At 25.8% G+C, this 22,159-nt stretch overlaps 9 protein-coding genes across 9 annotated transcripts; 5 read left to right on the top strand and 4 right to left on the bottom strand.

Moving 5' to 3' along the window:
* Positions 1–1,063: 1,063 nt before the first annotated feature.
* On the top strand, positions 1,064–3,184 carry PNEG_03590 (hypothetical protein; the record flags this gene model as incomplete). Its single annotated transcript, XM_007877493.1, has 14 exons — positions 1,064–1,168; positions 1,215–1,557; positions 1,605–1,636; positions 1,680–1,838; positions 1,879–1,928; positions 1,972–1,989; positions 2,037–2,227; positions 2,268–2,417; positions 2,460–2,563; positions 2,605–2,634; positions 2,679–2,763; positions 2,808–2,925; positions 2,965–3,064; positions 3,104–3,184. The coding sequence occupies 14 exons, from the start codon at positions 1,064–1,066 to the stop codon at positions 3,182–3,184; spliced, it is 1,566 nt and encodes a 521-aa protein (XP_007875684.1).
* A 304-nt stretch (positions 3,185–3,488) lies between these two features.
* PNEG_03589 (hypothetical protein) lies at positions 3,489–7,884 on the top strand (the record flags this gene model as incomplete). Its single annotated transcript, XM_007877492.1, has 7 exons — positions 3,489–3,586; positions 3,630–3,711; positions 3,758–3,931; positions 3,978–4,049; positions 4,092–4,551; positions 4,596–4,724; positions 4,770–7,884. 7 exons carry the CDS (start codon positions 3,489–3,491, stop codon positions 7,775–7,777), a joined length of 4,023 nt encoding a protein of 1,340 aa, XP_007875683.1. The 3' UTR covers positions 7,778–7,884.
* Positions 7,885–8,184: 300 nt separating this feature from the next.
* On the bottom strand, positions 8,185–8,972 carry PNEG_03588 (hypothetical protein). The gene is made up of 9 exons (XM_007877491.1): positions 8,950–8,972; positions 8,860–8,901; positions 8,777–8,814; positions 8,719–8,734; positions 8,594–8,674; positions 8,527–8,548; positions 8,392–8,476; positions 8,323–8,352; positions 8,185–8,280 (listed from the first exon to the last, which is right to left on the bottom strand). Exons 2-9 carry the CDS (start codon positions 8,884–8,886, stop codon positions 8,244–8,246), a joined length of 336 nt encoding a protein of 111 aa, XP_007875682.1. The 5' UTR covers positions 8,887–8,901; positions 8,950–8,972; the 3' UTR covers positions 8,185–8,243.
* Positions 8,973–9,093: 121 nt separating this feature from the next.
* Positions 9,094–12,156, bottom strand: PNEG_03587 (hypothetical protein; the record flags this gene model as incomplete). Its single annotated transcript, XM_007877490.1, has 2 exons — positions 9,094–10,808; positions 10,851–12,156. The coding sequence occupies 2 exons, from the start codon at positions 12,154–12,156 to the stop codon at positions 9,094–9,096; spliced, it is 3,021 nt and encodes a 1,006-aa protein (XP_007875681.1).
* A 49-nt stretch (positions 12,157–12,205) lies between these two features.
* PNEG_03586 (hypothetical protein) lies at positions 12,206–12,917 on the top strand. The gene is made up of 2 exons (XM_007877489.1): positions 12,206–12,375; positions 12,420–12,917. The coding sequence occupies exons 1-2, from the start codon at positions 12,214–12,216 to the stop codon at positions 12,891–12,893; spliced, it is 636 nt and encodes a 211-aa protein (XP_007875680.1). The 5' UTR covers positions 12,206–12,213; the 3' UTR covers positions 12,894–12,917.
* A 419-nt stretch (positions 12,918–13,336) lies between these two features.
* Positions 13,337–14,606, top strand: PNEG_03585 (hypothetical protein; the record flags this gene model as incomplete). The annotated part of the gene is made up of 5 exons (XM_007877488.1): positions 13,337–13,610; positions 13,652–13,786; positions 13,831–14,077; positions 14,120–14,279; positions 14,322–14,606. 5 exons carry the CDS (start codon positions 13,337–13,339, stop codon positions 14,604–14,606), a joined length of 1,101 nt encoding a protein of 366 aa, XP_007875679.1.
* Positions 14,607–14,826: 220 nt separating this feature from the next.
* Positions 14,827–15,997, bottom strand: PNEG_03584 (hypothetical protein). Its single transcript, XM_007877487.1, has one exon. It carries the CDS (start codon positions 15,957–15,959, stop codon positions 14,949–14,951), a length of 1,011 nt encoding a protein of 336 aa, XP_007875678.1. The 5' UTR covers positions 15,960–15,997; the 3' UTR covers positions 14,827–14,948.
* Positions 15,998–16,743: 746 nt separating this feature from the next.
* Positions 16,744–18,957, top strand: PNEG_03583 (hypothetical protein; the record flags this gene model as incomplete). Its single annotated transcript, XM_007877486.1, has 13 exons — positions 16,744–16,799; positions 16,844–17,113; positions 17,157–17,356; positions 17,409–17,554; positions 17,596–17,667; positions 17,712–17,813; positions 17,856–18,072; positions 18,115–18,221; positions 18,265–18,345; positions 18,392–18,447; positions 18,493–18,703; positions 18,747–18,813; positions 18,854–18,957. The coding sequence occupies exons 1-13, from the start codon at positions 16,789–16,791 to the stop codon at positions 18,955–18,957; spliced, it is 1,644 nt and encodes a 547-aa protein (XP_007875677.1). The 5' UTR covers positions 16,744–16,788.
* Positions 18,958–19,220: 263 nt separating this feature from the next.
* On the bottom strand, positions 19,221–21,356 carry PNEG_03582 (hypothetical protein; the record flags this gene model as incomplete). The annotated part of the gene is made up of 8 exons (XM_007877485.1): positions 19,221–19,968; positions 20,013–20,226; positions 20,267–20,481; positions 20,523–20,641; positions 20,688–20,933; positions 20,977–21,022; positions 21,068–21,276; positions 21,327–21,356. 8 exons carry the CDS (start codon positions 21,354–21,356, stop codon positions 19,221–19,223), a joined length of 1,827 nt encoding a protein of 608 aa, XP_007875676.1.
* Positions 21,357–22,159: the final 803 nt, after the last annotated feature.

The following is a 22,159-nucleotide window of genomic DNA, read 5'->3' as shown; positions in this document are numbered from 1 at the left end:
TATTATAAATATTGAAACATATATAGAAATTTATATTTTGTTTTTATCAAATTGAAAGATACAATATTTTTTATTAATAATTTTTTCCATTTAAATTTAAGATAATGCCCCTGGGCTTTATTTTGTCTTATAATTTTAATAAAAAAATCAAAATGTATGGAAATAGGGTTATTTTTTAGTCCTACATTGAAATGTTTACAGGAATTGTATTATTATTATTTTAAATAATATTTTTAATAATTGTTCTAGGATTTAATAAAAGCAGATAAAACATTAGCATATGTATTAAATTATATTTTCAGATATTTATACCTTTTTTATTTAATTTATTGTATTTCGTTTTAAATTTTTTTAGGAAAATTAGGTTATTCATTTATTTATCCTTGAAAAAAAACAAAATGTATTTTTGAATATTTAGAATAGATTTACTATAGCAATTTATTTAAACTTAATATTTTAAATAATTACATTTTATGTAAATATTTAACTACTATAAAGAAACATATAATTAAATTTGAATATTAATTACGATAATATATTGCAAATATTAAAATATATTTACTATTATTTTTTATGTTTAAAAATTTAAATATTTTTGTTTAAAATAAATGCATTTTTCAATATTTATTTTTTTTTAATTATATTATTATTCATTATAATTGCTAGTTTGAATATTACTATATAATTTCTGTATTTTATAATTTTGATTATATTTAACACTTATTTATTTTTTTGATTTTTACTAAATAAATATATTATCTATGTAGAGAATGCAAAAGTAAATATCTTAAATTCATAAATTATATCTCTTGAATTCATTTCAAATGCTTTATATGTAATTAAAATTGTAAAAATTGATAATTTAATAATATTATATTCTTAAATAAATATTTAAATAACTTTAAAATTCTGTTTATTCAATAATAAAAAAGACTATTTTTTAATAATAAGTTTCCTTATAAATTTGGTTTTTTGTTGATATTTTTATATTTTTTTATAAATTCACTTTAAAACATTAATTCTTTTTAAAAAAATCACGTGATAAGCATTTTAGACTATAAAAATGACAAAAAAATATGTTTTATGCCCTATATGTGGAAAAGATGTTAATATTGACTTAATAAATACCCATTTGGATAGGGGATGCGATAGTCATGAAAAGAAATATGTGTTCTAAATATTATATTTTATAAAAGACATGCTAAAACTTAAAGTCTCTTTCTTTAGGTTCAATTCAGCAAAAATTATTTAACGAAAATTTTCTGAATAAGTCTTTTCCCTGCAATAAAAATCATAGATATTCTGAGAATATTTTGTCTTGTCCGTCTTTATCTAAAAGGGGGGTACAAAATGAAAATGAATTATCTTCCAAGGAAGCTTCTTATTTAAAAAAAAGTAAAAATAATAGCAATTTTGAATTTTATTCTCCCCTTTCGGAAAGAGTTCGACCTCAAACACTTGATGATTTTGTAGGCCAGGAAGATTTAATTGGAAAGTATGGTTTACTTAGAAAATTAATTGAAAATGATAAATTCCCTTCTTTTATATTATGGGGAGGCATGCAACTTCTATTTTTTTTCAGAAAAAAAGACTTATTTTTTTAGCATCTGGAGTAGGGAAGACTACATTAGCAAGAGTATTTTGAAAGTATATATATATATTAAGTTTAGTTAGTTTAGATCATTTCAAAAACCACAAATAATCAATTCAAAGAATTTTCTGCTACATCTAGCACTATATGCGATGTGAAAAGGGCTTTTGACGATGCAAAAAAAATGTTATCTTTGACAGGACGTAAAACAATTATATTTATAGATGAGATTCAACAATTTAATAAGGTTGTATATTTTCTTTAATATTTATAATAATTAATATTAGATGCAACAAAATGTCTTTTTGCATTATATAGAAGAGGGGATAGTTATATTGTGAGTATTTAAATATTTTTTGTACAAATGTTTACTTATAAAGAATTGGTGCCACTACCGAGTGAGCTATTCTTTTGAATAAATTTTTGATTTTAAATATTTTATTAGAAATCCTAGTTTCAAGATAAACAACGCCTTACTTTCTAGATGTAGGGTATTTGTTTTACACAAGCTTTCTTCCATGCATGTTTTTGAAATTTTGAAAAATGCTATATCAATAATTAAATCATCTTCTGAAAATATAATTAATATCGATGATAGTGTTATAGAATATTTAGCGAATTTGTCTGATGGTGATGGTAACATGCATTACTTTTATTACTTTAATAATATTTTAAGCTCGCATTGCATTAAACACATTAGAAATAATATTAAATTTTGAAACCAAAGAGAATGATATCATTACAAAAGAAAGTGTAAGAAATATTTTGAAAAGGACTTCTTTTGTCTATGATCGTGTTGGCGATTCTCATTATGATACCATATCTGGTATTTTAGTATGATTTATTTTTTCATATTGATTATTATTAGCATTTCATAAAAGTATTCGCGGTTCTGATGCTAATGCAGCGTTATATTATCTTGGAAGAATGCTTCTTGGGGGCGAGGACCCTCTGTATATAGCACGTAGAATGGTATTTTCCTATGTAATTTTATTTTTCTTAGCCTTTTTTAGATTCGCATTGCTTCAGAAGATATCGGGACTGTAAGCTTTATAAAACAGGGATTTACTTAGTCTAAATAGAATAGTCTGATAATAATGCTCTTATTCTGGCAATATCAGCTTATCAGGCTGTCCAGTCTGTAGGAATGCCAGAGGCCGATATTTTTTTAGGTTATTATTATCATTATTATTATTATCATTCTAATTTTTATAAGCTCATGCTGCAATTTATTTGGCAGAAGCGAAGAAATCTAATAGGATCTATTTAGCTTTGAATAATGTTAAACATGTTCTTAAAACAGAAGATGGTGCTTTCTCTGCCGAAATTCCATTGTAATTGTTTTAATAATTATTTATATCTAATATTCATAGGCATATTCGGAATTGCCCTACAAAATTAATGAGTGAACTTGGATATGGAGTAGGCTATAAATATAATCATCTTTATAAGGATGGAAAAGTAAAACAAGAAGTATGGGTATTGTTAAATGATTTTAGTTAATTATTTTAGTATCTGCCTTCTACATTAAAAACTAGAATATTTTTAGATGTAGATAAAGAAATGATTTTAGATCCAGAATTTATAGAATAATTTTAGTTATTTAGGATTTTTATTAAGAATATTTCATACTGAATATTCTTTTTTAATAAGATATATAACTAAATATTTTGCATGTATAATTTATGTTTTTAATCTGTAATTTTTATATGCAAAGCTATCTAAAGTTTTTATAGATCTTTAAAAATATGTTTTTTTTATTTTTTTATTCGGTTCATTTGTAAAAATCATGTGATAAAAAACATTGTTTTTTTTTTCGATTATTTTGATAAAAATATCAATAATAGATTTTAAATAACAAAGAATTTATCGGGGTCTTTTCGAAGTTATCGTTTAGATGGCTTGTCTGTTTGGTACTCTTTATGTTCTTAGAAAAGGTACTGAAGAGGAGTATGCACATTTTCCGATTACGAAAAGATTAAATACTTTTGGAAGGTAAATTTTTATTACAAAAAAAGATAAAATTAATTGTGTCAAGACATTTGTCATGTGATGTCAGATTATATGATGAAGTTATTTCTCGTCAACATGCTCGTCTTGAAATTGATGATAATGGAAATGTGAATTTTTTGTATTTATATTAAAAAAATCTTATTTTTGAACTAGGCATTTTTAGAGAATTTGAGTGTCAATGGCACTTTTGTTAATAACAATGAACTAGATATTTCTGAAAATAAAAAGTTTCGATTAAATACGGGTGATATTATTAGTCTTTCTGGTCATAAATTTCGATGGGAATATCCAACAAATGAAAAAAAAGACAATCAAGTAGTAATACATGTAGGATAAATGTATTGTTTCCAAGAAATTGTACTAACTTATAAAGACTCCTGAATTAAAAACTTATACTCCTATTAAATCAATAAAACAGTCATCTTTTCTTTTTGCAAATGATAAGGTATGTAGTTTTGAAATTTTAAATATTATTTATAATTTCAAGGATGTTTTTGATACATATCTTATGAATGAAAAACCGTTGCAGCCTATTCTTAAGGAAAATTTGGTTAATGAACATGTATCCATAAAAATTAAAACTCCAAAAAATAATATAGTAAAATCTAAGATACTTGATGTAGTGGACTCTGGGTTAAGAAGTAAGGAATCTCCTCTAGGTGACGTTAAAAATTTAAAGATACTGGCTTCATCTATAGAAAATTCTCCTGAAAAACAAATTATTTCTAATGATATATTCGTTCTTGGTCCTAAAGATTTTACTTCTAAAGATAAATATGATACTTCTTTACCTTTTTCTGAAAAAAACATCGAGATTATAAAAAAAGAGAATTTTAATCATAACGATTCTATAAAAAATAAAGTATTTAGTCCTGCTAAAAATTCTATTCTTGATCAAGATTTTCAAATGCCGGATTTATCTCCTGCATCTAATATTAAAATAAATGGTATATTATAAAATGGAATTATAAAAGTTTTAATTATTTAATAGTTTCTCCTGCTATCGACAAATCTATGGATGATTTAATACTAAATAGATATTTTGAATCCAAAGGATCTGATGTGTCTCTAGATTCTTTATTAGTTGAAAAAAAAAATATGTTTTCTGAGAAAGAAAATGGTAAGATTAAAAATATTGGAACTATTAGAACACTTAAACTGTTAGATGCCATAGATCTGAATAGTTCTTTGAAGATAAAACGAACAGAATCTGAGCAGGATGATGGGATTTTATTGCATCCAGTGATTTCTTTGTCAAAAATTCTTCCAGAGAAGAAAATAAGTACATCTGGTATCTGCAATAATTTTTATAATTCTCGGGGGTTTAAATTAGAAGAGGATGTAATTGTTAGTCCTCCAAAAGAGAAGTCTTTTAGCATTTTTCCAGATGCTCAGCCTTCGCCGTTGAAATTTGGTTCACCTGTTCTACATTTAGTTAAAAAGTATTATGTTGATACGCGTGATTTGCCTCGCCAACTCAGGGATATTAAAACAAAAAGACATGTGTACAAAAAGAGACCAAGTTTTCCGCCTTTTATAGCTTCTAAAGTTTTGAATAATCCAGCCCTTACAAATTTGCGGTCTAGACATTCAATATCTGATCCTTCTCTTCCATTATCCGCTTACATTAATAAAGTGGAATTTGTGAGTGAAAAACAAGAAAAGATTAATTTACCAACAACTCCATTGGAATTTTTGGAAATTTTAGATGATTCTGAGAAAAAACTTTTAGGATGGGTGCCATTATGTTCTTCAGATAATAATTTTAAAGAAAATAATTTAGAACTATTAGAAGCTTCGAAATATGGCATATCTTTAAAAAATAATGTAATCTGTGGTGCTTCTCTCCTTAATTCTGGTAAAAAAAAAAGGCATCATGAAAATAATCTATGTTCTAACAATAAACTTGAGATTATATACCCGGAATTTAAAACATTTTCTCCTGGAAAATGGGTAGCTACATATAATGGCAAAAAACAAAAGCTTTATCAGTCGCCCGTTTCGTCTGTTACTAAGAATATTCTAAAAAATAATTTATCGATAGCTAATGTAAGTTGTTTAAATCCGTGTTCTTCTGCAAATAGTTTAAAAGACATTGATAAAATGTGTTCACCTGGAAAGTGGGTTCTTACTGCTCCTGGAAAAAAAATGAAGCTGTATTGTTCTCCGGATATTAGCACGAAATCTTCAAATAAATTAATATATGATTTCAAATTAAAGTCTTCTACAAATTCTTCACAAGAAAATGATTTCTTTTTGAAGGATGGTTTAGTCAGATTTAATTCTGGAGTCAACGGGTTTTATGATTCTTGTATTGATTATACTGATAAAAATGAAAGTTTTTGTGTTACTGACATTTCTTTTGATTCAGCAATTGAGAAAAAGGTTCGATTCAATGATTTTACTTCATTAAATAGTCAAGAAGATTCGTCTTGTTTAGAAAATTTACATGTTGATGCAAGTGAATCAACTAAAAATAATACAGGTTTTTTAGAGAATATTATAGATAATACGAGTTACAAGAGTTCTTTGGTGAATAATACAGATAATATGCAAGAATTTTCTATAAATAATAAAGAAGATATGAATGATTCTAAAATTTCGTTTATGGATCAATTTATGATGAATTTTAATACCGAAGTTATGGATGGTGAATTGTTTAATTTCGCTAAATTATCCAGTTCTACAATTGGTTTAGAATCATTAACAGGAAATATTCAAGAATCAATAAGTAATGAATTTAGTTTTAAATCTAATGACAACTTTTCCGAGTTATCGAAATGTCCTGTTTTTAAAGAGGAACATATGGAAATAAATCAATCGATTCAGAAAGATATACCAGAATTTCAATCAATTGATGACGAGAAATCTACACGAAATTATGATAATCAAGATGTATTTATGACTGAACATTTTTTTCGTAATCATAAAAAATTTAACATTATGAATAAAAACATTTGTTCAATAAAATCAAATGATATCGGAAATAATAATTTCACCGATATACATGTTTGTAATCAACAACCAGAGACTGCTGATTTTATGAAATTATTAAATAATTCATTAGATCTACGGAATCGTTATATTGATGTTAAGGAAGATAAAGATGTATCTTATAAAAATACCCATTTAATTAAAGATGATATTTGTTCTTTAACATATGAAGAATATAAAGATTTAGGTGATACCAAGAAAGTGACGAATTTTTTTGAGGATTTCGAGACAAAAAAAATATTAAATCATTCTTTTTCTGATAAAGTATCAAGTAAATTAGATACTGATTTTTTATCTATTGAGAAAAATAATACAAGCTTCGAAACAATTGAAGTTTTAGAATTGGATTCTAATATTTCTCAAGCGGATAAATGTTTTCAGTCTACAGATACAAATTCATCTTTTGTTAAGATTAAATGCGATACAACTTATGAAGGAATATCAGTTGAATTATTGCAGGAACAATGTGTTGGGGGTAGTTCTAGTAGTCCAATAAAAGGATCCGCTGGATCCATTGTTCCTGGAAAATCTAAACAAGGTTTTATTATAGAGAAATCTTCCAAAAAAACACGAGAATTAAAGCCGATTCGCGTATCAAGTAGAATAAGAGAAAAGGCCATTAAAGCTATTAATGATAAATCTAAATCTGAGAGTTGTGAGGCTGTGATTTTTCATGAAAATTTGTGTCATAATAAGTATAGAATAACACGAAATTCTAGAAAAGCTGGCGATGGAAATAATAATAATATAATTGGATCAGCTGGGCAAATGAAGCCATCTGAAGAAGCTAGTGGAAAGAAATTAATTGATAATTCTATTATTCCTATTTCTAAAGAAATAAAATTAAGTTCCTTGAAAGAGTGCACGAGAATGACCAGAAGTAGATTCTTAAATGAAAAACTAGAGCAATCTAAGGCGCAATCTAATTTTAAGGATCTTACTAATATCAAGAATCTACAGCATCAAGTAATCGATTCTCGCAAAGATGATATAATTGCTGATAAAATAATTACTAAAACGCTCACGAAACATAATAAGGAGAATCCAAAGAAAAGGAGTGTATCACAAACAATTTCAAATATCGAAAAACCTTCTAAACGCCGTAGTGTTTTGCCTATGAATGATAAAAATGTGAAATCTTCTATAAAAAGAGTTAGTTTGAGAAATAGATCTAAATAATCGTTGATATTAATTAAATTGATAATATTTTTTTTTCGAATATATTTTATTCAAGATTTAGTGAAAATATAGAGTTATTGGGTTGAATTGAAAATATAGAAGTTGGTTTATTGTCAAAGATTTTATGTTTAATAAGAAACACTTTACGTTGAAGTTTTTAAAGTTAAAAAGCTAAAGGATATTATGATTAAAATCAATGGTTTAAGTTAATTCTTTTCCCACAAGAATCGTATGTGTGAAGTGGTTATTTAGTAGTATTGTATTTATAAATATCAATTTATTTTAAATGTTATAATTATTACATAGTTTTTGTGAATACTTTGGATTTAATAGGATTTGTTTTTGGAATTAGTATTTAAAAATATATTTTTATATGATAATGAAACTAACTTTAAAGTCATTTACGTTGTAAGCATTAAATTATTAAATTTTTTGTTTAAAGCAATTTTGATTTTAATTGTATAAATCAAGATTTTCCATTTATTTCTAGTAATTTAATTTCACTTGTCTTGTTAAGAATTAAAAGTATGAAGAATATTTCTTACAATATCAAAGTTGCATTTGGAGGTATTATACTATAATATGTAAACTTTTTTAAAAAAATTGTTTCTTACCCTGGATATCCTACTTGTCCATATGCATAGTCCCCTGTAATTGTAAGTTCGGCAACTTCACCAATACTCATTTGAAGAATGGCTTCTTCAATAAACATTAATTTGTATTATTTAAAATGATCTTTGAAAATATACCATCCCAGCCACGGATTACTTGCTATATATTTAAGAATATTGATATATAGAAAAACATATAGTATACCCCTGTCCCTATAATTGTAGAAAAAGGCTTGCCTTTATCATAGGAAGAGTCTATTTTTTTTCCATTTTCAAGTGTTCCTGTCTAATATTAAGTGTTATTAGGTTTTTATAATTAAAGGAATATACATAATGTATAGAAACTCTAAAAAAAGTAAGCTTTATAAGTTTCAAGATAAAATTCTACCTATCTCCTTTTGTTGGGTAATCTTTTTTATTGCCTTCCTGCTTATTTCTAAGTAAAATTTAGTATAATAAAACTGCTCTGACTCTAATTGTCTTTTTGATAACACCCATAAGGGAAAAGCGAGGCTAAACAATAATTTTATTTAGAAAACGCGTAAAAATTAATGATAATACGAAATGATATATATTCTATTAAAATTAAATATAACAGCGATTCTATTTCAAGAACGCGAAATTCAATTAATCATAAATATCTAGAATTTTTTTAGAAAATCTAAGAAATAGCATAATAAAACAATAAAGCAGATATAACAACATCTAAGAATCCCAGCTAACCCATGATTTTGACATAACTCTCCAAATGCAAATTTCTCCACTTTTAAGATCACCTATTTTGAAACTTGATTGAATAACTTTTTTTGAGATTCGTCCCTGTTCCCATACTTTAATTTTTCGTTTAGTTCCATCCCATTCCATGATTACAGCAGCGTGATCCGGATTTCCAACACTTATATTGTATTTTGTATATAAACTTCCTTTATGGCCTTGAAATTTCGCATTCCGGAATGAAACAATATCTCCTGTTTTAATTTCATCTCTTTGTTCTGTAGATGCATTTGCTCTGTTTCGATAAATCAGTGCACCGTATGCTCTTACACCAGTAGATGGTAATGCATCTGGAATATTACTAATAATATCCTGTACGAAAGCAAAAGGACTACCATCACCGACGGTTATTCCAAAATGTAAACTCGCTAAATTAGCAATTTGAGTGCCAAACTTTTCATATGCAATTTCTAGTTGGTTTTGATTTGGTTTTATTGGAGAAGGCTGATGAATTTGTTTTAAGTTTGCATTTTCAGGATTTTTTTTGTTAAATGTTACTAAAATATGTGTTTCACTATAATCATGAAAAAGAATGCGAATTTCTTTTGTAATTATAGTATTTCCATCTTTTAAAAGATGTGATGACTCAAAAAATTTTAGTAATATATCTTTTCTATTTTGAAATATGGAAGGAAGTGCATTAGGAAGTGTCCACCATAATGTGTCTTTTTCTAAATCAATGTTGTGTGCAATATATTCTACTTGATTAAAAGGATCATAGTTGATATTACGCTGATCTATTAAGTAATGAGCTCCTCTTAATTGATTTATTGATAATTGATTATGAATATATGGCTTTTCTGCTGAAACTTGATATTTATTAGATTTTTTATCGGTTTCTGATATATCAGATGCAGGAGAGCAAAAAGAAAAATATTCTTCTGAATAATTTTGTTGAAGCGGAGAACCTGGGTATTTTGAATATCTGTATTGTAAATTAGAGGCGGGTCTTTCGTCAGTTTGAGCAAACATATTATTGTTAATATCTTTTTTGACTTTATTATTATCTGCAATATTTTGAATAACATATGAACTGGTTAAAGAAATAGGGCTTATATCATCATTAGCATTCTTTTCATAAACAACGCTACTCGAAATATCATTTCTGTAAACATCATTCCTTGAATTTTTGTTTTCCTCTAATTTGTCTTCATCAATACAAAATTGTTTCTCTTCAAGAATATATGTATATTCTAACTTATCTTTGAAATCGGAGCATGATAATTGGCTCTTTGATGCTTCTTCTGAAATGAATCCTAATTCTGAAGATATATTAGAAGTATGAGAAAGTCTATTATCATGTTGAGATAGAATAGGAGAGGTACATTTGGATGTTAGAGACGATTTTGAAATAAAAAGAGGCTTTGCCGGTCTGCAAGGTGTAGATTGTTTTTGTGTAGAGAGATCTATGTTATTAAATAGTTCTGATGAATGTGTAGAATATGGGTGTTCAGGTATGGATGGTGGATCTTTTAACGGTCTTTGTGGCAATTTTGATGGTTCGAAATTTTCTGGAGATTGCCCAATAAGAATTGGTGATATAGTTTTATTGCTTAAAATCGGTGAATTATTTTTTGAATTTTTAGAAAGAAAGACTGAAAATGGTTCCACAATTGGAACAGGGGTATAATATATTGCAGATTTTTCTAATACATATTAATGTAAATGGAATTTGATTAATCACATACCTAAATCTTCATTGTCATCTTTTAAAGAAATATCGTTTTCAGAAACGCTAACAGTATCATGATATTTTAGAGGTGTTGACAAATGAAGATGTGAAAGAGAATGTTTTACAAATTCCGAAGAATTATTTTGAATAGTAATTTCTTTATTCGTATTTTGAATATCAGATTTAGAAAAATTATCTAGCTGATAGTTTCTATTTGGTTGTTTTGTAGGTGAAGATGGAACGATTGGAACAGAAAAAACAGGTGTTGTTATTTGAGATTTATCTTCATTATGACTGAAAGATGTTCTTTTTGGTGAAGATTTAGGTCCCGTATATGTAGACTCTTGCTTGGATATTCCTAAAACCATATGCATATTCATACCTGCATAAGACATTTTTGCCATACGCTCACGAATAGCAGCACGACGAGCAAGTTCTTCTTCTATAGAAGAATCATTGTTTTTACTTGATATGGTTTCTGATGTTTTCTTTTCATCATTTATGAGATTATCTTTTTCATTTTTCTCCTGCTTTGGATCTCTTGGTTCATGAGATGGAGCATTTTTATTTGGCTTAAAAGAATGAGATGAATTTGATGATATTTCACTAGATATGTTTTTAGGTGCAATATTATGTTTTTTCGTATTTTCCTCAAGAATAGGTTCTAATGTTAAATTATTATTAGACGCATTTGCTTCAAGTGATTCTTGATTATCAAATTTTATATTTTTAAGAGCTAAAATCCGATTTTTAAGAGATCCTAACTGAAGAATATTTTGTTCGGGGACATTAGATGAAATATCTTTTTGCAAATTTTCTGTATTATGTGTCTCTGTCTGTCTCGTATTATTAATATATATGTTTGATAAACACATTCTAGGTTTTTGAATATATGAATGTCTATTAGTTGTACTTGGGATATCTTCCTCTTTAGGTGTATTAAATGAGTCTAAAATTTCCCGAAAAGACTTCTTAACACTCTTTTTACTTTCAGATTCTTTTGAAGATAATGTATCTGATTTCTCTCCTCTATCTGATTTTGTATGCTCATCTTTATTATTTTTGCTTATATCTTCTGTATTATTTACAATATCTTTCATATTTATCTCATTTCCTTCTGTTTCTTCTGATAATTGTACATAATTCTTTGGAAATATTCCTATACTGCGATAACCAGTTGCATCTATGTATTGACCAATATACCAATCTGTATTTTCTACACCTAAAATATCAATGACCTGACCTGCATTGAATTTTAAATCTTCTGGATATTCTGAAGTATAGTCATACAAAGCTTGGCATTGCATGTTATTAAGTTTCATTACTTTTTCTTTGTTTAGAGAAGCCGGTAGATCGATCGATCTAACTTCCAAAAAATTATGATTGAGCTTCAAATTATGTCTTTATTACTACGACCGGTAGATCCTCAAACATTGTGTTCCTTAGGATCAAAGTTGAGGCCTCAAGATTATGAAAATGTATTATTAGAGCGTAATTTGGAGAAATTTTGTGGGTATCCGTTATGTCATAATCCACCAAGAGTAAAAATGGTAAAGTTAAATTAATAAAACTAATAAGGATATAGGATAATAAAGCACCTTATAAGATTATGTATAGTAAACGTAAGATTTATGATCAGCGATCATTATTACGTTTTTGTTCTACAAGCTGCTTCAAAAGATCGGCTTTCTTTGCTGCACAATTAAGTTCTGAACCTCTTTGGTTAAGAAATTCAGATGACATGAACATTTGTCTTTTGGAGGAATCTTCGGAGCCTCTGGAATCATCTGTTGATACTAATGGTGTTAATGTGTCTGTAAATACGGTTGACTCGAATTTAAATCAAGATAATTTATCTTCCATAAAAACATCTGTGCATTCTCATGTTCTGGAAAAAACTCATTCTTCTATATTTGATATTGGAATTTCTAATATGTCGTTTCCTATTGTTGAAAGATCTCTGACAATGAAATCTAATGTAGTAGAAAAGTTTCCTGATTCAAAACATTATGAGTCTATTGAAGGGTTTGTTGCACCTACTGGCAAATGGTTATCTTGAATTATGTGGGCTTTGGATATCTGGAGTTATATTTTTAATATATTTGTAATTATCTATTTCTATGGCGTTATTAGAATTTAGATTTATTTTTACAGTATATGTTTTTATAAGGTATGATATTGTTGGATTTAGTGTAGGGCTTATATAAGTCTTTTTTTTTTCTCAATTAAATGAACTAATTGCAAAGAGAATGGAATTAAAGAGTTTTAAAAATTAATCTTAAAAATCTAGAAATTGTTTTTAAATTTTTAGTTGTGCTAAAATAACGAAATTTTGGTGTTTTTTTCTAGAGATTTATTGTTGAGATTTTTAGTGAATATTAATATATTTTAATTTTTATACTCGATTAATAAAATTATTTATTTCTGACTGATTGATCTGTATAATTGAGAAACATTTAATATTCAGATTTAAAGGCATATTTCAATTAGAAAAATAAATATATGCGAGATTTCTCTTTTTCTAGACGTTATTTCCTTTCTGCAGGAATCTTGTTGGTTTCTAATGTTGCATTTTATTATTTTTTTAAATGGATTATTAAAAGTATGGATCCATTTGGAGAACATAAAGCACGAATAAAGGAGAAAAGCAATAAAATTATCCTTAGATTTCGAAAAGAATATGGTTTATTTGATAAAAAGTTAGATTTGAATGAGTATGAAAGAGTGATTATGACAGAAGTTGTTTTAAATAAAGATATCAATATAACTTTTGATAGTAAATAATATTTTTTATATACATTAATTAACCGTATATAGTGATTTGTGGTCTTGAAGATGTTATTTCTGCGTTTAAAGAAACCATTATTTTACCTCTTCATTACCCAGAGCTTTTTGTATCTTCCAAAATCCTTCAGGGTCTTTCAAAAGGTGTTCTTCTTTATGGGCCTCCAGGCATCTTTAATAGATAATAATATATGTATACTAATTGGTTTTAGGTTGTGGAAAAACATTGATTGTTAAAGCTTTAGCGTATCATTCTAATGCAACGTTTATTAATTTACATATTTCTACTCTTACAGATAAATGGTTTGGTGAGTCAAATAAATTGGTTGCTGCTCTTTTTTCTTTGGCTAAGAAGCTTGAGCCAACAATTATTTTTGTTGATGAAGTTGATTCTTTTTTGGGAAAAAGACAAAAGATGGAACATGAAGTAATGTCTATGATTAAAGCTGAATTTATGAGGTAGGATAAAACATAATTTCATCTTGTTTATTTCGTAAATAGTATGTGGGATGGGTTTTCTACTGATGAGAACTCTAGAGTTATAATCATTGGTGCAACTAACCGTCCTAATGATATAGATGAGGCAATTCTTAGAAGAATGCCAAAAAGATTTTATATTCCTCCTCCTGATGCTTTTCAACGAGAAAAAGTTTTAAAATTTGTTTGCTCTTGTTTTTTTATGATATTTTTTAATTATATTTAGTTTCTTTCAGATGTTAAGTTGGAAACTGGTTTTAGTTTTGACTTTCTCATTTCGAAAACAGAAGGATTTTCTGTTTCTGATATAAAAGAGTTGTGTCGCGAATCTGTAATGTTTCCTGTTCGTGAATTTATTGCATCAAATAATAACTTGAATAAGAAAAATATTGATGTGAAAGATATTAAGAATCAGATACGCTCATTAGAAATAAATGATTTTATGTTATCTTTTGATTCATGTAGGATATTTAAAAATAATTCTAGTTTTTATGACATTGGTTTGGATTAAAGATATTTAATATTTTTATAAAATTGTCGAGATGCATAATTTTTTAATATTAAATGGAATATTATTATAAAATACTGGACAAACAAGGGATATATATATATTGTATACATACATGCATAATGAATTCATCTAAAGGGATATTCTTTGTATGAAAAGTTTTATGGCTATATTTTTAGAGAATATTAAAACATATTTTGAATTCTTTTAAGTATTGTATTTGTTTTTAGAAGCAACTATTCAAATTATTTAAAAACATTAAAAATATTAACTTTCTATCATTTTTAAAACTAGGCTTATTTTGAATATGTCTATATATATTACATTATTAAATAATTGATATTATTAAAAATGTTTTCCATAATACAACTCTCTTTTTTGAAATTTCTTGTGTTGAATTAGCTGGGGACTTTTAGTACTATCTGTAAATTTCACATAAACTTCTAGTTTTCCTTCCGGTGATATTTGTGCAAATTTAGGTGTTACATTAACGACACTTTCACGGATTTCTTTCATTTCATTGATAGAATTGGGTATTTCAGTTTTTCCTAGAACATGTGCAACTATTCCGCCAAAAAGAACCTTCCTATCATTTGGTTTTATAGATAATATGCGTGCTGGTAATAGTTTTTTTCTTGAATTATTAGATTCTATAACGGGTGAAAGATAGCCATAAGGACGATAATCTAATCCTGAATTTGGAAGAGTTCTCCGAATTTTTTGATTATTTTCTGGAATATTTAAGAATTTTTTAATATATTCGTTTATTAAAAGATGTGTTTTTTGTATTCCTAATGATTCAAAAAGTGGTGATTCTCCTATCTGTTTGCCTTTAAATGATTCTTCTTGTTGTTTTTGTTCTATAAAATCTATAAAACATTGCTTTTTTGTTTTCAATTTTTTAATATAATTCTTAAATTCTTTAAGAGACATTTCTGATATATTTTTATGTAAAGAATTTTTTGTAGTACTTCTGAGTTTTATAAAAGGTGAAATAGGTATCATATGCATTTTTTCATAACTTTTTATATCTTTTGTGTCATCCTTTCTTGTCTTCGTGGTATACAAATGTATTCTCATTTCCTTCCAGCGTTCAAGAAAATTAAATTCACTGTTGCCGCTTTCAAAAGGTGTTTGATGTTCTAATGTATCGAGTGAATCAATAGAAATATATGAGCTTTTCACTTGAGGCAAATCACGCTTAAGACCCCAGTTTCCTCTAAAATGAGAACTGGAAGGAGATCTTATGATCTGATGCGTTGGATAATATTTTTCTGCTGTTCTTTTTCCAATGGGTTGTGGAAGTGCTATTAAGCGGGATCTTCTTAGAAGTTCATAATAACATTCTGATCCCATTTTTCTGTTTCTTTAATATTTACTTAAATTGTATTTTTTAATTAAATCGAAATTGTTTTAACAGAACTGTTAAAATATATTTTTTAATAAATATCAATGATTTTTTTCTGAAAGAATCAAATCAAATAAAGTCCATGGCTGAAATTGTTTTGAAAATAGTTTTCTGTTATTTATGTTATTGAAATAATAAATATATTTTCATAAATATTCTCTTTAAAAAGAGTCATTCATTAATAATTAATTATATAAAGTTATCAACAAATGCTAAATTTAGTATAAAATATTTTTTATCAACCTTTAAACTTATGATATAAAATTTGACTTTTATAATAATGTATTTAATTTCATTTTTAGTTTTTATATATTAGAATTAATATAAAAATATTATAAGATATGTTTATATAACAATTGTATATTTAAAGATAAATGTTTGTTCTTATATATAATTTTATAATGTTACAGGATATATGCTCAAAAGTTTCTTTAGCTAGATCTTTCATTTGTAATAGGTTTATATTTTAAAAAAATAATAAATATTGTTTTCTAATATATTTTTAAAAATTATTTTAATAAAGATTGGTTAAATATTTAGTTTTCAAAAATGTTAAATGTATAAAGATTTTTATGTACAAAATATATGAAAAATATAGAACAACGTATTTTTAATATAATATTGATAGCGTTATATATTTGATAATATTTTGTTTTTCTTTTATTTCAGTATTATTAACGGATATTTATTAATAATATTTAAATCTTTAGTAAAATATTATCTTAAAATAATAAATTGAAAATCTATTAAATAATTGTTTTGATAATTTTTTTAAAGATGAATGAAATGTAGGCTTTTTTTTATTTTATTTAGTAAATTGAGTTATTATTAGGAATTCATGGAATTTATTGAAGAAATATTATGATGAAAAAGGAAAAAAACTTGTAATTAAAGACCTTTTTGAATCGGATAAAGATAGATTTCAAAAGTTTTCTAAGGAGTTTTGTTGTTCTTCTGATGATTATATTTTATTTGATTTTTCTAAGAACATAATTGATGACGAATCATTTAAATTGCTTGTCCAATTAGCAAAAGAAGCAAATGTAGAGGGACTTAGAGATAGGATGTTTTCTGGTGATCATGTTAATTTTACTGAGAATAGGTTTTTTTAAAAAAAATTGTAATTTATGTTTGATTTATTTAAGATCGGTTTATCATATTGCTCTTCGTAACACTTCAAAAAAAAAAATGGAAATAGATGGGAAAGATGTTTCTAGTGATGTTTACTCTGTTTTAGAGCGTATGCAGGAGTTTTCTGAAAAAGTTAGATCTGGTGAATGGAAGGGTTATACTGGGAAATCTATTAAAACAATAGTTAATATAGGTATTGGCGGGTCTGATCTTGGTAAATTGATGTTCTTTATTATTATTTTGTAGCAGTATTGATATTTTAAAAGGACCCTCTATGGTTACTGAAGCACTTAAACCGTATGCTTTGAGAAACCTTCAAGTATATTACGTTAGTAATATTGATGGAACTCATATATCAGAAGCTTTAAGGCTTTGTGATCCTGAAACAACTTTGTTTTTAATAGCATCAAAAGTATTTTCTTAGTTCTTGATATAGTTATTTTCTAATGAAAGACTTTTACTACTTTAGAAACTATTGCAAATGCTGAAACTGCTAAAAAATGGTTTCTGAAGACATCTAGATCTGTTAGTGTATTTCAATACATTGATTCCATTTAATGTAACATTAGGAAGAGCATATTTCCAAACATTTTGTTGCATTGTCTACAAATGTGAAAGAAGTTACTGCTTTTGGTATTGATTCCAAGAATATGTTTGAGTTTTTTGACTGGGTATTTATTATGTTAGATTTATAAAATATTTATAGTAATTAGGTTGGTGGACGATATTCAGTATGGTCTTCTATTGGACTTTCTGTTATTTTATATATTGGTTTTGATAATTTTTGGCAGTTTCTTGAAGGGGCACATGCTATGGATAATCATTTTTCCGACACCCCAATTGAAGATAATATTCCTATAATTGGAGGTCTTTTATCTGTATGGTATTCTAATTTTTTTGGGGCACAGACACGTCTTGTTTCTCCTTTTGGTGTGTATTTTTCATACTAATATAATTCTTCTTACATTTAAGATCAATATTTACAAATGTTTCCAAGATATTTGCAACAACTTTCTATGGAGTCTAATGGAAAGTCTATTGATCGTACTGGTAAACAAGTTCAATATTCTACTGGAGTTGTTAAGTTCTCTAAAAATAAATAATTTTATCTAATTGTTTTAGATTTTGTTTGGCGAACCTGCTACGAATTCTCAACATTCATTCTTCCAGTTGGTCCATCAAGGAACTATACTTATTCCTGCTGTTTGTTTATTATTATTATAATATTACAATATATTAAAATTATTAGGATTTTATTATGGCAATAGAATCTCATAACTCTATTGAGGAAAATAAACATCAATTGTTTAAGATAATTTATCTATATATATATATTATTAACAATATTAGACTTCTTGCATCAAACTTTTTTGCTCAATCAGAAGCTCTTATGTTAGGAAAAACATCCAGCCAAGTAGAAGAAAACGAAACAAATTTGGAATTGATTCCTCATAAAACATTTACGGGTAATAGACCAACAACATCTATACTGCTTAAAAAAGTTACACCGAGAACTCTTGGTGCTCTTATTGTTTATTATGAACATTTGACATTTATTGAGGTAATTTTTAAAAAAATATATATAAATATTTATTTATATATAGGGAGCAATATGGAATATCAATAGTTTTGATCAATTTGGAGTGGAGTTAGGGAAAGCGCTTGCTAAGAGTAAAATAATGTTTCTGAAGACTATATCTAATTTAATTAGACATTTATCAAGAGCTTCTTAGTAACGAATATGTGACCAACCATGATGCATCTACACGAAACTTGATAAATATTTTTAAAATGAAATCTCGTCAGAATATTTAAAAATTAATTCTATATGGTTTCTTTTATGTATTATATTACTGATTCAGTGTTTGATTATAATTTTAAAATATTTCTAATGTCTAGTAAGAATTTTGTTAAAATATTGACAATTTTTTAATTATAACTGTCTTAGTTTTATTAGATTTTACATTTTTTGTGATTTAATAATACATAAATATATGAATTATAATATAAATTTGAATAATGGCTTAAAGATTATATAATAATTTATAATAAGAATTAGAAGTATTGTTAAATAATTTTTATTGATTTAAGGATTTTTTTAGATTAAAACGATTACGTAAAACTTTACTACTTTGTATTTCTTTAACTTTGGAGCCGGCTATTAGCTGTGATGGAGTTTTATAGTAAATATTAGATAAAGAGCCCAAATTAAGACATAGTTCATCAAGAGTTTTCTGATCAAAATTTTGTAAAGGAAGTGTAATAGATGGAATATTTTCCATAATAATTTTTTTAGCCGTATAATTATCTCCTAATAATAATTTCCAATACATATAGGCACGATCTCGAAGGTCTGGATTGCCGGTATCTTCTATAACTTTTTTTAATAAAGATAAGATAAAATTTTGATTATCATGTGATTGTTGAATATATAACTTTGCGGAGGCTGTTAAAAGCGCAAATTGAACTTCAAGAGTTTCATCCGAAAATGTAGAAAAAAAATTATTTAAAAGTTGATGTGAATTTTCAATCATATTTGAATATTGTCCTATTATCCATATCACTGCTGCTTTTGCTTCTGGATCATTAAAGTTGTTTAAATTACTGCATATTATTGAAATTATTGATTCATATTTATTAGGATATTTTCGAAATATATTTTTTATTACCAATATAGATTCCTGAATTATATATGGTATTTTTGTTTCAATAAGAGCTAATAAAATGTTGATGCATCTTTCTGTTATACTTTCAAATTTAATTGCAAGAATGCCAACAGATTGAATAGATTTTTTAACAAAGTTTTTATCTATTTCAGCAGTATAACTGCTAGATGTTAGTTTATATCGTTAAGAAAGCAATTCTAATACTCTTTAAGTTCTGAAATAATACTGTCTATGTTTTCTTTATTTGCTATCTTTGTAATTATTTCAAGTTTTGCTAACTTAATGTATAATGGATCGTTATATTTGCAGAAAAAAATATCAATATTATTTTCAAATATGTTTGGTATTTTCTGAAGTATTATTTGTACATTTTTAAGGGTAATATATTCTATCTCATAATCTTTTGAAAGAAGAATAACTAAAATGGATAAATTTAAAAATTAAATAGATAAAGATACTTAAAGAAGAAAATAATTTCCGAGATAAAACTTTAATGGTGTTTTCATTATGCATGTAGTTCATTAAATATAATATAATTTTTATTGTTGTGAAAATAATACACGTATTAGAATGTTGTAAGCGAGGTGTAATTTTTTCTGCAAGGATTTCTGCATCATTTTCTTCCTGAGGTATATAATTTATTAAAGCTTCAAGAATGTAAATTTGATTCCATCTAAAATTATAAGTAGAGATATAAAATCAAAATTATTATACTCTGCGCATCCATCAAGCATATTTGCCAATTTGTTTGCATATGATGTTGAAATATCTAACTTTATAGAATCTGAATGCTCGGAAATTTGACTTAATGATAATAAAGAACTAGAAACAACCTTTGATTTTATAAGAATGGTTTAATTACAATGTCAGTTTTCTTACAATTGAATTAGTGTCATGAAGCTTTTTTTTAAGCTCGTTTATGAGATTATTTTCTTCAACAATACTTTTATTTATACAATAGAGTTTTGCAACACATATTGCTGCAGTTTTTCTGACATATGGGTCAGAATCAGACAATAATTGATATAATGGTATAATGATGGAATTTGTGAATTCTTTAATATTAATATAAGACATTGTTCTTAAAGCCAGCGAACGAATTAAAGGATTTTTGTCATTAAGATCCTATAGAGATTTAAAAAAAAATATAGATATTTTAAGATTTTACTTTAATTAAAATAGGAAGAGCTTGTAGTGCCATATTTGGTTTTAATCTACATTTAATTAAAATATAGCTATATATAGTATGTAAAAAATACTTTGAATAGTTAATCAAGAATAAAAAACACATTTTTTTTATTTCGAGAACTGGGATATCCATACATTGAATAATATCTGGGAATAAGGACGACATATCGTTTGACATCGTCATATTTGCTATAATTTTCTTTAGAACCATCTTTTTTCTCGTATGCTTTTTATCTTTTTTCTCATCTGACAGTTCTAATCTTAATTCTTGAACTTTTTCCTACAAAAAATGTTTATGTTCATTTCTAAAATTTATAAAAATCACTTTACTTTTATAAAAAGTTTTTTATCGCGGTTCATCTTCAATATATATGTCTTTTGTCTTCAAATTTATATATTTTTCTGTTTAATAAATTGCTATTTTTTACGGTTAAGATTTTTTATAATTTAAACTAATATTTTCTACGTTAAAATTCATATCTCGAGGAATTTGTAGATTAGATAATCGACTAAAAATGAATTAAATCATATCATAATATATTAATAGCTATTAGTAATATATTAAATACGAATTTTTATTTAGTTTTTTTATAATATTTGTTTAAAATTTTTTAATAAAAAGATTAATAAATTTCGAAAATTTTCTAGTTTGTCTTTTTTATATAAAATGTTGGTTTAAAGACTGTTTTATGGTTTAGATAGAGCTATTTATTTGTGGAATTGAATATTGTGTTTTTTAGTAAGTACTTATGAATTGTGTAGATTGAAGTTTTAAAATAAGTAATTGTATTCTAAAAAATAAAATATATTTTTTGTAATAAGAACATATTTTATAAAGTAATATATATATCTTTATATTTTAAATTTTGTACAAAGAATTATTTATTTTGATTTTTGATATTTAAAAACAATATATTAAAAATAACTATTTTAATATATTTTTGATAGATTTTATGTAGAACTTGCTAAAAATAATTACGAGGTTTTAATTAATAAAAGGATAGAAATGTTTTAAATGGAAGATAGCTAAATGAAGTTTTGGTTATTGTGTTAATTATGTTTATATTATGAAATAAGATGATTTTTTAGGTTGTAATATTTACTTGAATAGTAAATATATTAATAAATTTTGTATATAATAAAATATAAAGTAATATGTTGAA

The sequence above is a fragment of the Pneumocystis murina genome, assembly GCF_000349005.2.
Source record: "Pneumocystis murina B123 chromosome Unknown supercont1.16, whole genome shotgun sequence".
Lineage (NCBI taxonomy): Eukaryota > Fungi > Ascomycota > Pneumocystomycetes > Pneumocystales > Pneumocystaceae > Pneumocystis > Pneumocystis murina.
Note: the sequence above shows the minus strand (reverse complement) of the source record. Positions and strands in the feature narration are given on the sequence as shown.

Excerpts from the sequence above, each read along its gene's own strand:
- PNEG_03586 (XM_007877489.1), top strand. The coding sequence starts at position 12,214 with ATGATTGAGCTTCAAATTATGTCTTTATTACTACGACCGGTAGATCCT. Across the intron at positions 12,376-12,419 it reads TATGTCATAATCCACCAAGA|GATAATAAAGCACCTTATAA; the intron begins GTAAAAATGGTA and ends ATAAGGATATAG.
- PNEG_03584 (XM_007877487.1), bottom strand. The coding sequence starts at position 15,959 with ATGGGATCAGAATGTTATTATGAACTTCTAAGAAGATCCCGCTTAATA.
- PNEG_03588 (XM_007877491.1), bottom strand. The coding sequence starts at position 8,886 with ATGGGTGTTATCAAAAAGACAATTAGA. Across the intron at positions 8,353-8,391 it reads GGACAAGTAGGATATCCAGG|TATAATACCTCCAAATGCAA; the intron begins GTAAGAAACAAT and ends TACATATTATAG. Across the intron at positions 8,281-8,322 it reads CCAAATGCAACTTTGATATT|TGAAATTAAATTACTAGAAA; the intron begins GTAAGAAATATT and ends TAACAAGACAAG.